Source organism: Ovis canadensis, chromosome 5 (assembly GCF_042477335.2).
Source record: "Ovis canadensis isolate MfBH-ARS-UI-01 breed Bighorn chromosome 5, ARS-UI_OviCan_v2, whole genome shotgun sequence".
Classification (NCBI taxonomy): domain Eukaryota; kingdom Metazoa; phylum Chordata; class Mammalia; order Artiodactyla; family Bovidae; genus Ovis; species Ovis canadensis.
Window position 1 is genome coordinate 31,911,142 of NC_091249.1, and position 16,115 is coordinate 31,927,256.

General features: G+C 57.2%; 1 protein-coding gene across 7 annotated transcripts in view; it reads right to left on the reverse strand.

The window, feature by feature from the left end:
- KDM4B (lysine demethylase 4B) overlaps positions 1 to 16,115 on the reverse strand; it is a 116,943-nt gene that overhangs the window by 23,854 nt on the left and 76,974 nt on the right. For 6 of the 7 annotated variants that reach the window (XR_011257218.1, XM_069591415.1, XM_069591416.1 and 3 more), the window contains one exon: positions 2,652 to 2,848. Coding sequence is in view for 6 of the 7 variants with exons in the window: in XM_069591415.1 (XP_069447516.1) it covers positions 2,652 to 2,848 (197 nt within the window). In the remaining variant the exon portion in view is untranslated. Of the gene's footprint in view, positions 1 to 2,647; positions 2,849 to 16,115 lie in introns of those variants that run through there. The other variant, XM_069591419.1, reaches the window with a different exon arrangement.

Sequence of the window (16,115 nt, forward strand, 5' to 3'; positions counted from 1 at the left end):
AGGGGGCAGGAAGGCTGGGCCCTCGGGGGGTGGCGGCGGCTGGATGAGCTGTCTGAGCCAGGACTGAGGAGCCACTGTAGTGACCCAGAAGAGGTGGCGAGGGTACAGAGGGTACACAGGGACATGGGGGGCAGGGGGGCCCACAGACGGCAGGTGAGGAGCCCACCCCAATGGGGGCGTGTGTGGGTGTCACACTTGGGGGGTGCTCCTGGGATCGAGTGGGTGGAGCCTAGGATGCTGCTGCTCCAGCACCCCCAGAGCCTGGACGGTCCCCTCAGAGGATGTCAGCAGGCCTGGAGGGAGACTCTGGCCTAGGGATGGACTCAAGTTTATCCCAACCTGAGGACGTTGTCTCAGCGCTCCCCGCTGCTCCCGGCAGCCCAAGAGGAGGGGAGGCTCTCTGCTGAGCGCTTCTGTTGTCTCTCGCCCACAATTTGTTCTGTTCTCCCCCAACAATCTGGCCCGAGACAAGGATATTTGGGTGGTGCCCCCCCCTCAACCAACTCTCCAACAAGGGAGGCTCAGGGAGCTGGTGGCCCTGGAGGCCAGGCACAGCTGGGTAAGGGCAGGGCAGCCAGCAGGGAAGCTCACAAGGGCCTCTGCTGCTAGTGCGGGGCCTCAGCACCCAGCTAAGGCTTGGGGCTCCACACCTGAGCCCTTCATCTGTCAGCCTCTTCACAGAATGCCCCCCCACAAAGTGGGGGACTCGGCCTTATCTCACATACTAAACGTATCCTTGGGAACATGACCTAATTGGTCATTCAGTCCCAGGCTGGCATACAGAGAGAGAAGGTGGGAAGGAGCCCTGTGCTGTGGGACACATTGGCGGGGGCGGGGGAGTCGCTGGGGGGCGCAGGGTTCTTCCTCTGTACACAGACAGCTCCAGCGTGGCCTGGCCTGAGGCCTTGTCCTTGTCCTCTGGGCAGGCTCCTCTCACAGCCCCTCATCCCTTTCCTCCCCCTGGAGGGAGCCCTGAATCGCTCCACTGACCAGTTAGCCTGAGCCACCACCAGCCAACCGTCCTGCAACGCTGGATCGGGTTGGGAGCCAGAAGCTGGACAGTCAGCAGGCTCACTTCCCGCTCTTGGGAGAGATGAAGAGCCACCCTGAGGCAGTACTCTCGGGGAGGAACACACAGGAGAGCGGGAAATCAAAGAGAGAGACAGCAGAAGCGATCAGCAGAGAGCCTCCCCTCCCTCAGGCTATCAGGAGTAGCGGGAGCGCTGAGACAACGTCCTCAGAGAGGGGGTGAAGGTGGAAACACACGGGTGAGAGCACAGAAAGGCGACCAGCCCCCTGGGAGAGAAGGCGCTGGGTGGTGTGCCCACTCAGCCAGGACGATTTCTCCCAGGGCGCCACCAAGGAGGCACTGCCCAAGGAGTGAAGTGGCCGAGCCCCTCAGCCTTCAGGGACCAGGCTCTGGGGAGGCACCATCCGTGGCCAGTGGGGACAAGCTCTGCCAGCAGTGACCGAGGGCCACAGACGGAAGCCTCGCGGAGGCCTGGATCTGCTCACTGTCTGTTTTGGTGTAGCCCGTAAACTGGGAATGGTGTTCATGTTTTTCAGTGGTTCAGAAGTTAAAGGCTAATAACATTCATATGGCATGTGGAAATGGTATGAAATTCCCACTCCAATGTCCATAAATAAAGTAGTACTGAGACACACCACACTCACTGTTAACAGACTGTCTACAATCCAGGGTGACCTCCATGGAGCTGAGAGGTCACAGGAGAGCCTGCTGGGCCTCGAAGCCCAGACACAGACACATGTGATGCTCTGGGCTGCCCCATCTGCTCTAGCCATGCCCCAAGCCCGGTGAGGATCCGCTGACTGTTCCTTGGGCACCAAAACGGAATCTGTTTCAACTCTGTCTATGGGCAGCTCAGGCCTCGAGAGCCGGGATATTCCCCAGAGAAAGAACACGATGGAGATGGACACTTCCGAGGCTGCACGATGCTGTCTTTCTCTGCCACCCTCAACCTCCCGGCCAGATGCCAAGCACAGATGCCGGGAGGGGGTGGCCACGGTGCCCTCTCCTTCCCCACCTGACACCAGGCAGGAGCTGGGCAGGAACACGCATTCTGGGTAGGAGGGCTGGGAGGAGGCCTCTGAGGTGGAATGGGGGGCAGAGAGCGTCCAGGGGACAGGTCTATGTGACCACCCCCGTAACCACCATAACCACCATCTGCAAACAGGATGCAAGGAACACATTACCCGAGGCACCAGAACAAGCAGCCACAGACACGCTGGGCAGGAGTGAGGCTCCCATCTGGGTAGGGGGAGACCTTAGGCCCCACAGCTCCTGTCCTCGCTCAAGAGTCAAGAAGGGTCCCGCAGCCCCAATCCAGAAATGGGGCTCTCGCACCCAAGACAGTGAACCAAACACCTGAGACAGACAGTGTGTGGGGCCCTGAGAGGGCAGACAAGGAGTGAGAGGGAACCCGAGACCCTGGCAACATAGACAGCGCAGGCGGCGATGCCCTAGGAGTTGGAGGAAGAAGTCAGCCTGAGAATACACTTTGCTTCCGAAGCAGGAGAAATGGTGGAGGAGGGAAGCGGTGGGCGGGTGGTGGAGGAGGAGAGACGAGAAGAGGGAGAATGGGGGACCGCCTGCCTGGAGGAGCAGCGGCCACGGCGGCCGGGCAGCTCACCTGCGCAGGAGCTTGGCCTTGAGCGAGGCCCGGGAGGCGCTCCAGGTACTCAGCTCGGGGCTGCTCAGGGCCGTGGGCCGCGTGTGGTCCAGCACCGTCAGGTCTTTGCCCTGCTTCCACAGCTCGTAGCGCTCCGGCTGCAGGATGCGCACGAAGACGTCCATGGAGATCTTGACCATGTCCTTCCGGCACGTGCACTGCATGGGGGCAAGGGAGAGACGGCTGAGCCCGTGGGCCTGCAAGCCCACCCCACCTGGGGCGTGCCGAACCCACCCGGTCCTCCCCAGCTCTCTCATGAGACAGGAAAGCGCCTCTTCTCACCCCAGTGGGGAGGGGGAGGGGGGGAGACGCTGCTGCATTCCCCGCGGGCACCCCTGGCCCCCCCCACGAGTCACACCCCATCTGCAGTGGGTCCACTGCGGTGCCCAGACCCACTCAGGAGCCCAGAGGCCGCGTGGTCTGAGCTTCGGCCACCTGAAGTCACTTCAAACCAAACCCCCCTGAGTCAGACGCACGTGCCCCCGACCAGGTAAAACGCTCATGCAGTGTTTTGTAACAGCGGTGATTACAAAGGTTAGGAAGAGGGGAAAGCTGTCCATCTCCATGGGCCAGACAGAGAAGTGAAGGTGATGTGGAGAAGGTGCTCAAACGGCCCAGAGTCCCCGCCACTGGCTTCAGGGGAGGAGGCTGAGAGTCTGGGAGGCTTGGCACTGGACCCCAGGTGGGCAGAGCTTGCCACAATGCCAGCCTGGCCAGGGGAGCCCCTTGTGCCTGGGCATGGTAAGTGAGGGGCAAACAAGCCTGAGGAGGATGGGCTGAGATGGGGTCCTTCTGCACCCTCCTCTGCTGTGTAGACTCTCAACACCTCAACACACACACACCACGTGTTCTGGGAGCCTCTCCCTTGTATCGCACTGTCAGAAATGCCCCGGAACCAGGCCCCAAGCAGGAGGCACCGTGGATGTCCCAGGGAGCTGGGGGCTGGAGAAGCCCGGCAAGGACTGCAGAAGCTGGGCTCAGGACAGCGCACCTTCAGTCAAGAGAAGGAAGCCAGGCAGCCCTGGCCTTCCACTTACCTGTGGGCCGAGGCCATGGCTAGATAGTAGGAGGGACAGAGGGGACCACTGTTTAGGGCAGGGCTGGTGACCTGCCCACAGAGAGTGGAAAGGACCAAAGACTGGAAGCTTCCACCTCCATGGGTTACTGAGCTCTGTGACAACCTCTCAGCTCTGTCGTCACTTGGGAAGCAGCAAGACCAACTTATAAACGCATGGGGGTAGGCGAGTGCCAGTGAAACTACTGCCAAAAGAGGCAGAGGGCTGGATGTGGCACAGGCCATGGTTTGCCAGCTCCAGGGGTAGACTCCAGGGCAGGGATCCCCAACCCAGTCCTGGTCCACAGCTTGTTATGAACCTCCTGCCCAGCAGGAGGTGACCAGGAGGCAAAACAGAAACCACCCCCCATTCCCAGGTCCGTGGAAAAATTTCATCTTCCACAAAACCGGTCCCCGGTGCCAAAAAGGTTGGGAACCACTGCTGGAGAGGAAAGGCCAGCTTCGGGGAGAGGCGCTTCCTTGGGGTGGGCTTGACCTGCAGGGCTGTGCTCGCCTTCCTCTGAAGGGTATGGTCCTCGCCTCCTTAGGGGGCCACGCCGGTCCCAGGAGTGGCAACAGGAGGCCGCAGGGCGGCTGCCCCTAGGAGCACCTGCACTGCCACCTCTGCAGCTCTGCTCCAATGCCCGCCTGTCAGAGAAACAGGCACAGGAGATGCTTATTCCCAAAACCACAGTTTAAAAATGTCTCAGGATTTTTATGTCCCAGGTTGAGTGTGTATGCACACGCCCCCGCAGGTAAATGCAAGTGTGTGTATGGATGCGCATATGTATGAATGCATTTATAATTGGATATGCACTTATTTTTTCATCCCATACAATTTCAAAGGATGTTATGAATGCGTTTCCATGTTAAATGCGCATCTTGCCTCTGTGTACAACCGTCTCCGTGTACAACCACCTCCGTCACTGCCACTTTCTCAATGGAAATGAAGGGAGCAGAAGGAAAAGACTTAATTGAATGCAGCAATTACGTACCTACACTGACAAGTCCTTCCCAACCTCCCTCAGCTGGCTCAGAAACAGTGAGATATTTACAACCTGGAAGTCTGAGGATGCTGGGCAGGGAGGTGGGGGGCAAACGTAGCATTTCTTGCAGCCCCTACTCCCCAACCCTGCCTGCTCCCAGGCCAGATCTGGGAGCTCAGTGTGGGGACAGCAATAAGCCAACCACATCAAGTGCAAGGGAATACTTACGACCCAGCGATTTCCAGCAAACTCAATCATTTAATGAAAAATTGTATGAGAGAGAGAGGCTGGCAGTACAATCTGGCTGTGGAGTGGCAGGGGTCCAGATGGCGCCTGGGTTCTGGGATCCTGGCCGGCTGCGGCCTGGTCGGTGTGGCCACCAACAGCAGCTTGAGGGATTTGTATCGAGTGACCATGCAATTGCTTTTCCTTAAGTAATTAATAAAAGCACCCATGTGCGCCCTGGAGGGGATGGCGCAGACCTGGGGCATGTCACCATGGCCTATAGCCCAGCCAGGGTCAGTGCCAGGAACAGCAGCCCTCATGTCTCCGTGTGGTCCTTGGTGGGGCAGGGCTGGTTGCTGGTGGGCATGGAGGTGCGGGGAGCATGGGCACTGGGGAGAAAGCAGTGGGAGGGACGGAGGCAAGGCTCCATGGGTCCTGGGGGACAGAAGAGATACCTCTGGTTTAGGACAGGGAAACAGTCACCTCCATGGGCAGAGCAGCTGAGCCCAGGGTTGCAGACACCATAGACCCATCACCTTGTTTCAGCTCACAGTTTGGCAGAGAAATCTGCTAAGACCAGCGAAAAGAACTTGCAGGGCTGAGCACACCAGAGCACCCCCTCGCCCCCACAGCCCCAACCCTTGCCGTCTCCTGATTTAAGACCCCCGCACAGTGGAACTGCCCACAGCGCTGTTTCATCTGGGCCTGTGAATAAGGATGGGGCCATGAGCTGCCGGGCTGGCCTGGAAAGGGGGCTCGGGCCACGACCCTCAGGGCAGCCTGTCTGGCTCCCAGCCAATCCTGAGGCCCTGCCAGAGCCACTAAAGCTGACTGCATCTTCTACTGTCCCTCCAGTGCCCGTGCTCAGCAGCCCTGTCAGCTGGGACCAGCCGGAAAGCGTTCTCCCCGGGTGCCTGCCAGCCAGTAGTTCTGATGGAGAGATGGGCTGGAAGGCGGGGAGGACTGCTGGCCCCCTGTAGCCTGAGCGTGCCCCAGGGGCCTCTGTACCTTAAAGACTTGGCCCCCAGAGCTGCAGGGCGGGGCTCCTGTTTTGGAGCGTCCTGCACCAGGCAGCACTTGGGGCAAGGGGCCACCCGCAGACAGCAGGAGCAAAGCAAGGGGCAGGGGCTGGGGTGGGACACACGCTGCACTGGGCCTGGGCCCCGTGGCCAGGAGGCGAGAGGCTGCACTGGCTGTGGGTCCCTGCCCACCTCCAGGGTGGGCCTGTCCACAGGGGGCTCTGGGCCCCCGTTGACTGGGCCCCACCCCCAAATTCTGTGGCCTCCCCCCATGTTGCAAGCAGAGGGAGGAAGTGCCTCAACACTCAGAACAAAACAGGCTCAGATGCAGCCTTTCATCAAGGGGGTCCGACAGCCCCACAAAGTGCAGCTCAGAGAGCCCTTGACTGGCCAAGTTAATTAACCAGCGGGACGCAGAAGGAACAGAGCTGTTTAAAGTGACAGCAGAGAGGAGACACAAGGCCTCCGCTCCCACATCCCCCACCAGAGGAGGAGGGACAGGATGAACCCCATCTGCCCTGGCAGCAGACAGCGGCAACATGCAGAGCGGAAGGCTGGCAACAGGGAGGGTGAGGGCGCAGCTCTGACCACCGGAGGGGAGGCCTCCCCTCCCAAGGACCACACCTAAGGGCGTGAAATCCAAAGACTGCTGCTGCAGCACACAAACACACTGTGTGTGCACGCACACACCACGTGCACACACCTCAGGACAACTCTAGCCACACCACTCTACACCTGCGGACAGACTAGACAGGTGCGGAGCCCGCAGACAGCCCTGCGGGGGCTGGTAACTAGTCCTAAACACCAGCTCAACTACAGAAATGGTCTCAGGAGGGGTCTGCTGTCATAAGAAATACAGCATGCATAATCACAATTACAGTACAGTCCCAGTTACAACCAAAAATCTTCAGAGAAAGCCAAGGGCGTTTGTCAAACCCCAACCACAGTTCTTTCTATGGGAGAATGGGGATTAAATGATTTTGTGGCTTTTTCTCTTTCCAAATCTCTTTATTGAGCAGGTACATCATTTAAGTTGGTTGAGAGCCAGGCAGATTATGGAATCTGGCCTGCCACATGTTTTTGTAAATAAAGTTTTATTGGCACATGGCCCCAGCTACAGTCACATTAATGCTACCACAGGGCCAAGCAGTCACACAGAGACTAGAAGGCCCCCAAATCCACAAATATTCACTATCTTATCCTTTACAGAAAGTTTGAAAAACCTTAAGTCACAAAATCCCTCTTACAAGGTATCCTGAAGCCCTGACCCCCTCAATGTGTCTGTACATACAGAGAAGGAATCAGGAGGTGAAGAAGGTTAAATGAGGTCAAGCGGCTGGGGCCCTAACTCTATAGAACCAGTGTCCTTATAAGAAGAATAGGCTAGACAAACAGGACTCCGGCCCCTGCCACCCCCAGGTGAAGACACAGCAGGAAGCTGGCAGTCCACGTACCAGGACTGGAGTTCCTACCAGGAAGCCAACCCCAGCGGCACCCTGGTCTCAGGCTCCCGGACTCAGGAAATGCGAGGGATAAGTATCTGCAGTTCAGCTGCCCAGTTATCAGTACTGCGATCCAGCAGCCTCAGTTGACAGAAGACTGGTATCTATGTGGAAACCTACTATGGGCCCAGTGTTCACTGAGGAGAGTGAGCTGCACACTCCCCACCACCTGCTGTCAGGATCCGGTGCTCACAGGTACCAGGAAGCACCTAGAACCTGGCGTGTGGAGGCCCAGCCCTGGAATCACCTCCTCTAGGCTGCACCTGCCTTCATACCAGCAACCCAAGCCAGCTGCTCTTGGGAGAACACACCCCCACCCCCAGAGCTCACTGGGACCTTGGTGGGCCTGGGCCAGTGGCGCACACCCCCTAGCTGGGCCTGGACCCCATCTCAAAGGGGACCGGGAGGCTGGACAAAGGGACCAGCCCCATGTAGTCTGGGGGCACCAAGTCTGCTTCTTAGAGAGTGCTAGCTCCTAACCTCAAGCCACAGATCTCATATTTTGCCAGGCCAGCCCGAGGTTTTCTGACTTAACAACGCCAGTGTTCACAAGTAGAGGAACATGGGAATCAAGGTCCCTGAATGACACCTAAAGAATGAAGGGGTCAGTCCCTCAGTCACCTTGCCAGGGCCTCTGGCAGAAGACACAAGAGGGCTAGTCTTGACGGTGAGTTTTATTCTATTTCTCATGCTGGGGGGTGTGCAAGTGGGGCCCCTTTTCTTACTGAATCCACCCTAATACGTTGCACCCCCCAGCAGCCATGTTCTATTCACACCTCAGAGATGCATCTAAGACGAGGCCCAAGGTCCAGGCTTGGCTCCGTCTCATCTCAGAGCAAGACGGATACGAACCTTCCTGGAGCTTCAGAACAGTCTGACAAGCACATTCCAAGGCTTCAGTTTCCCGAGATTTGGGCATTTAAAAAGACAGGCTCTGATCTAAATTAGATTTGGCAATTGAAGCCGTAAAGTCCCAGAGCAAAATGGTTTCCCACTTTTAGCTCTCACGTTGGAACCGTCACGCCCTCCTTACTACTCAGGCTAAATGGCTGTGGCCCCTCAGCCCAGTGACAGGCCTGGCCCTGCAGCAGCTTCCAGGGAGATGGGGAGAAACTTCCTTAAATACCTGCGGAGGGGGGCAGGAACTCAGGGCCAAGATGGGCCACACCCCCTGAGGTCCCGCTGAGCTACCCCCCGTGGCTGCCAGGACCAGGGGCCCGCTGTGCGTTCTTCCAATCCAGCCCCTCCAGTTCTGGGCACTCTCTGCCTTTTCAAGGCCCTGGCGGGGGGTAGGAGCGCTCCTCCTGCCTCTTCACCTTCCTCCCAGTTACTGAGCCCCAGGGACTCACGAGGGTCCCCAAGGACCCCAGTGTACATGTGGCCGGCCTGCTTCAGTTCTGCAGAAGGAAGGGATTCACAGAGAGAAGGGGGTGAATGGGGGAGGGGAGAGGACAGAGGGGCTAGGAAGGAAGGGGGCAGGGAGGATTCAGGGCCATCAGGGTTTCCACACAGGGCAGCACCCTGGCCGCTGGGGCCTGGGCTGTTCCCCACACAGGGTGCCCCAACAGGGCGCCTCCTGCCATGGAAGCACCCACCTACGTGAACCCCTGCCCCACAGCTCGATCCCATCACAGCCTCGCACAGAAGGCCGAGTCTTGACAGCGCCTGCCAGAGGCTCAGCAGGACGCATGCCTGTCACTTCCAGATGACAAACGGTGAGAGTTACGCCCGTGGAGTTCAGGGGCCCTGGGCCTGCTCCAAGCGCCCAGCTGGGGCAGGGGGGTTGTCACCTGCATCGGAAGCCTGCCGCATCAGAGCAGTGACACGCGTGCCTGGGTCCTGCAGGGCCTACAGCCGAGTTTGAGGACAATGAGCAAACAGGCAGAGCAAAGGTCTGCCTCTGGCGACCAGAGCAGGGAGCCAAGCAGCACAAATAGATTTTTTTTCCTCTCCATAGCTTGAAAAAACAGAAATGAGAATTGTGTGGATCAGAGAGGATGGCCCCTGGGGTCCAGCAGCGCTCGGCATGAGCTGTCCAGGCCGAGAAGGAGGGTGCCCCACATGGAGGGCGTGGAGCAGTGGCGCCTCCTGGGGACTCCTCGTTCCTGTGGGGAAGGAAGCTCTGTCTCTGAGCTGCGGGGCCCGAGTAAAGCCAGGCTTCAGTGGGGAGAGGGGAGCAGGGGACCCCATTCCATTCCTCCTTGCACCCTCACTCATCTCTGGCTTTGATCCTTGACAAGGTCCAACTCTACCTGCTGACCCTTCCAGGCCCATGAAACTCTCCCTCGAGCCATCCCATACCCATGGCTGCTGGGCAGGAGGAGGCCAGTACCATGGCCAGATGGTTGGGGTCTAAATGAGCCATTTCCTGCTCTCCTGAAACCACAGCTAAGGGACTCATAAGACAGGTGCACCTGGGGCCGCCGCCGCCGCTGCTGCTATGTCGCTTCAGTCGTGTCCGACTCTGTGTGACCCCACAGATGGCAGCCCACCAGGCTCCCCCATCCCTGGGATTTCTCCAGGCAAGAACACTGGAGTGGGTTGCCATTTCCTTCTCCAATGTATGAAAGTGAAAAGTGAAACTGAAGTCGCTCAGTCGTGTCCAGCATGGTGTACCAAAAAAGGGCCGAGGGAGTGTCAGGTGGCTAAAATCAGACTCACACCAAGGACGTAATAAAGAAACTTCAGAACACAAAGAGGATTCAAGAAATTTCTAGAACGGAGAAACACCTGCCACCCACCCAGGATGGGGGACTGGAAGAGCAGCTGGCTTTCTGCCACGGTAGAGAACAAAAACCACGCGTGAGTCAGACCTCCAAGTTCTGGCGGAAACCATTGCCCACAGAGACTCCACACCCAGCCAAACCGTCAGCCCTGTCCTCAGTAGAAACTCCTCGGAGAGCGCCTCAGACACCAGGGTCAGCCTTTCCACTGTGCTGTTTTTCTGCCCTTTTTGTTTGTTCCCTATTTCCAGAGGTAGAAAGTCTCAGAAAACGTTACTGCCCTGCTCCTTTCTCCGAGTCCCCAGAGGATGCCTACTTCTAGTGTAAGGTCAGAGCAGGGTGTCTACAGAGAAAGCGAATGAGGGTTCCTTCCAGCACCCCAGCATCCTACCCTTCCCCAGGGCTTCCCAGGACATGCCCAGCCACTGACAGTGCTGCAGTGGGTCCCACTGAATCCAGGGTCCCCTCAGCAAGCATTTTGCTAAATGTAAAGAAGGCAAGAGAGTTCCAGAAAAACATCTATTTCTGCTTTATTGACTGTGCCAAAGCCTTTGACTGTGTGGATCACAATAAACTGTGGAAAATTCTGAAAGAGATGGGAATACCAGACCAGCTGACCTGCCTCTTGAGAAACCTATATGCAGGTCAGGAAGCAACAGTTAGAACTGGACATGGAACAACAGACTGGTTCCAAATAGGAAAAGGAGTACGTCAAGGCTGTATATTGTCGCTCTGATTATTTAACTCATATGCAGAGTACATCATGAGAAACGCTGGGCTGGAAAAAGCACAAGCTGGATCAAGATTGCCGGGAGAAATATCAATAACCTCAGGTATGCAGATGACACCACCCTTATGGCAGAAAGTGAAGAGGAACTAAAAAGCCTCTTGATGAAAGTGAAAGAGGAGAGTGTAAAAGTTGGCTCAAAGCTCAACATTTCAGAAAACGAAGATCATGGCATCTGGTCCCATCACTTCATGGGAAATAGACGGGAAAACAGTGGAAACAGTGTCAGACTTTATTTTTTTGGGCTCCAAAATCACTGCAGATGGTGATTGCAGCCATGAAATTAAAAGATGCTTACTCCTCGGAAGGAAAGTTATGACCAAACTAGATAGCATATTGAAAAGCAGAGACATTACTTTGCCAACAAAGGTCTGTCTAGTCAAGGCTATGGTTTTTCCAGTGGTCATGTATGGGTGTGAGAGTTGGACTGTGAAGAAGGCTGAGCACCGAAGAATTGATGGTTTTGAACTGTGGTATTAGAGAAGACTCCTGAGGGTGCCTTGGATTGCAAGGAGATCCAACCAGTCCATTCTGAAGGAGATCAGCCCTGGGTGTTCTTTGGAAGGAATGATGCTAAAGCTGAAACTCCAGTACTTTGGCCACCTCATGCGAAGAGTTGACTCATTGGAAAAGATTCTGATGCTGGGAGGGATTAGGGGCAGGAGAAGGGCATGACAGAGGATGAGATGGCTGGATGGCATCACTGACTCGATGGATGTCTGAGTGAACTCTGGGAGCTGGTGATGGACAGGGAGGCCTGGTGTGCTGCGATTCATGGAGTCGCAAAGAGTTGGACACGACTGAGTGACTGAACTGAACTGAAAGAAGGCATCAGAAAGCAACATCCCACAAGCTCAGATATGCACCCTGCACCTTCCTAGGGAGGGTGGCGCTGGCTTGCCTTCGAGACAAGGATCTTGTTTTAGGATCAGGATGCCCCAGTACTGGGAGCTTTGCTCATGTGATCTCATTTCCAACTGTGACGGCACAAGGCTGCACATCCTCTCCTCTGCCTCATGCCATCAGGGTTGGAAATGGGATCACCTAAACAATGTTCCCAGTACTGGGGCATCCTGATAGTAAAACAAGACCCCTCCAACCCTCCCTCCTCTTCCTCTGAACCTCTCCCCTCCAGGCCCCCTTCCTCCCTTTCATCTGTACGGTGAAAGGCAGCCAGGCTGCTCTTTGTCTGGTTTCCCAGCCTGCTACTACATTCTCAAAGCCTAAGGAATTACGCTTTACAAACTTTAATAATCCCCAGCAAAACTGAAATCATATAAAACGACGTGCTTTGGGAAAGTGTAATGAAAGATCAAATGAAAAACCTACTGAAAGCCAGACCTTCCTTTAACACCTCAGCACAAAAGGAAACTCTCCCTCATGTCAAGCCCCACGGCCTGGAGAGGGTTTCCACTGACCCCGCCCTCACTTGAGACACTCCCTGACCCCAGCCTGTTCCCGGTGACCCTGAGGCCCCCTCCACTTCTGTGGGTCTCCCTGGTCAGGACTTCAGACAAGAAACCCAGAAGGCACTGCCAGGGGCTCTGTATTCATCTCAAGCTGGGGGCCTCTTTGGGGAACAAACACACAAAAACCAACTGTGAAGCCACACGTTGGACCAAACCATTTGGGCTCTGAGGCCTGAGATCTAAAGAAGGTAGGGCCCAGGACTCAGGGGGATCCTCACCAGAGGAGAGTGAGGGCTCCCGTCTCCTGGCAGGTGCTCACCAACGTGCCCCTCCCTGGCCCTCCCCCCCCACAGAGCCCCCCAAGCTGCCCAGGGACGCAGCTCAGGATGGACTGGGCTAACAGGCAGCCCCTCGCAGGGTGCAGAGTCTGAGGAACAGAGGGCAACAGACACTCAGGCCTGCTCCGCTCCCCCACCCCACTCCATCCGCAACCCCGCAGTTCCCACTTCCTCCTTCCAGGCGTATCCTCTGCATCCCCACACAAGACAGAGGCATCCTGTCCTCCCAGAGAAGACCCGCCCACCACCGTTCCCATGTGTCTCCCCCTGGAATGGAGCAGGCAACCAGCCCCTCATTCCTCTTGGGGTGCAGTGTCTCGGCGCCTGGACAGACGGCCCATCCGCACGTGGGCATCACGCCGTCTCCAGTCTCCTGCCATGTGGTTCAGAACACACAGGCACTGAGTTGGCACGGCCCTGGCCATGGTGACTATTAACTTCCCTCACTCGGCGGACTCTGCTAACGGCAACCATCTCCTTGTCTCCTGACGGATGTGACCTGCTTTTTCCTTTCCGTTCTACTTTCTTTATCCCACGTGTTAAGTCCACAGTATTCAAAGCTCCGATTCTGAAAGAAACCCCCTCACATCCCTACGGCCCTCCCCACCTTGGGGTGTCTGCCCTCAGTTCAGGGTTCCCTCGGCCTCTCAGCTGCAGAAGGCATCGCAAAGGGAGGGGAACCTGGGCAGCCACTAATAACCACAGTCACCCCCAACTCCAGGTTCACAAATGCCCCATCTCGTGGAGGCAGAGGACAGAGTCTAGGGCTGTAGCAGGGGCAGGAAGCCAGATCTCCCCCACTGAGGGTAAGACCCCTCTGTGCTGTAGGAAGCGGGCGGGAAGGACCCCGGGGGGCACTCTGTAAAGAGTCACTGTACTCCCTACAAGAAGCTCCTGTGGGGCACCTGCCCCACCCTCTCCACCAGGGGCCAGGAACTAGGGAACTGGGGGCCCACTGGAACCTGATCCCTAGGAATGCACACACCCTGCAGCATCTCTGCTGGGGGTGATCGGCCCTCCACCCTTGTTCGAGAAGCCCTGCTCCAGTCTGAGCAGGGCTGGCAGCATCCTCGGAGGACTTGGGTCACATCCCTGCTCCTCTGGTGGATGGAAGTGTTCAAGACTCTGGCGTATTCCTGTCACAGAATGCCATCAACAGGAGAGAGGGCCTAAAAGCCACAGGATGTTGTCCCCGCCCAGCCCTGGAGGCCAGAAGTCTGAGATGCAGGTGTGACAGGGCCGGGGTCTTGAACCTTCCCTCCTCCAGAAGCCCCTGCTGGCTGATACTGCCTGTCCCCCACATCGTGCCTGCTGTGGTCTCCCGGAGTCTGAGCATCCCAGGTGTCCTGTCCCCCGTCCGTATCCCCCTCTGAGCAGCTTCTTCCTGTCTCCCAGGATTTGCAGGGTGGCTGCTGCTGAGCAGATCCAGACAGGGGAGCGACACACATGCTTCCGAGGGAACAATCCTGGGGTGGGGGCAGGGGGCGTGTCAGCCCACAAAGCGTTAAACACCCAGGGACAGGGAAGATTCCCCGCTGAGGAGCCGGCATCTGCCAGGCCGGCTCGAAGCCTGGCCCCCTGTTTCTGATGTAATCACCCACTCGCTGCAGAGACGGGATAACAAACCAGTTCATTAGGAAATCCACTGGAAGCCCTCAGAAGCGCTTCATAAACAAAACCATTAGGTGCAGGGCTCCCGCTGGGGAGGCTGCTTCCTAGGGGCTGGGCAAGGTCACAGGTCGAATCTTTGACCCCCAGGATGCTACCCCCACCAGAAGGTCACTCTCTTTCCTCCTCCACACAGAAAAGCCTCATCCACGTGGCACTGTGGCTGCAGCCCAGCAGCTGAGCTGGTCCTCCTGTGAGGGTCCCCACCCCTCTCCCCTTCTCAGTTCAGTTCAGTCACTCAGTTGTGTCAGACTCTTTGCAACCCCATGGACTGCAGCACACCAGGCTTCCCTGTCCATCACCAACTCCCAGAGGTTGCTCAAACTCATGTCCGTGGAGTCAGTGATGCCATCCAACCATCTCATCCTCTGTCATTCCCTTCTCCTGCCTTCAGTCTTTCCCAGCATCAGGATCTTTCCTAGTGAGTCAGCTCTTCACATCAGGTGGCCAAAGCATTGGAGCTTCAGCTTCAACATCAGTCCTTCCAGTTAATATTCAGGACTGATTTCCTTTGGGATCCTTGCAGTCCAAGGGACACTCAAGAGCACCACAGTTCAAAAGCATCAATTCTCTTGGCTCATTTTTTCCTATGCCCCAGTTCTCACATCTATACATGACTACTGGAAAAACCATAGCTTTGACTAGATGGACCTTAGTGGGCAAAGGAATGTCTCTGCTTTTTAATATGCTGTCCAGGTTTGTCATCGCTTTTCTTCCTCCCTCTCTACCCAGATGCTAATACACCAGGCGCTCTGGGCCATGCTTCCCAATGGCGTCCTGCCTGAAGACCCCACTAGCCCCTCAGCTCTTCCATCGCCACAGCCCTTCACCCACAGCCCTGCTGGTGACCGGGACACCCGGTGGACTTCTCTCCCTCTGTTCTCCAGGTTCCAAGGGGAGCCAGCCCACCTACCCTCTGTAGAAACCTCACCATCCCAAGTCGCAGTATTGATCATGGCCAAGAACCAAATTCTGTCCACAGTGGGACAGTAGAAAGGTCCAGGTGCTGGTGTCCCCTGAAGTCCCCTGACCCAGACCACCGCCTGACCTAAGAAAGACCTCTACGCTTTCCCTGGGCCAGACGCAGCCACTTCTCCCGGAGCAGACCTTCCAGCAGCATCTCTGGGCAATACGGGCTAGATACCTTCGCAGGGCAAAGATTCCCCCTTGAGGAGCCCCGTTGGCCCATGGCTTTCACACATGGGATCCAATCGCCCTAGGGGACACTGGGCGATATCTGGGATGCCTGTGGTTGTCACACTGGGGGGCTCCTGGAGCTGAGTGGGTGGGGCCCCAGCAGGGACGGCCCACAGATGGTGCAGTCCTGCGATTCACAGTGCCAAGGGGCAGAAACTCTGGTCTGTGGATCTGAATCACACGCTCCCAGTTCTCATGGGAAAACACAGCAAAGCCATGAGGACAAGGGGCAGCAGGCCCAGGGGGGTGTGCAGCCTGCAGCGGCCAGCACCCAGGCCAGAGCCATGTGGTCATGTGCTTGCTGGTGGGGACAACCCAGCGCTGGCAACCCACCAGGGGAACCGCCGGCTGAAGTGGCACGGTGAGGAGCGGGCAGCCCCCAGAGAGACCAGCGCAAGAGCACTCAGTGTGTGTCTCTAGGGCCAGCCTCTGAGTGGGGAGCCTGGACACAGCCGCCTGTAACCCAGGCGACAACCCCAGGCAGCCGGGCGGGAGGTGGGGGGCAGCAGACAGGAGT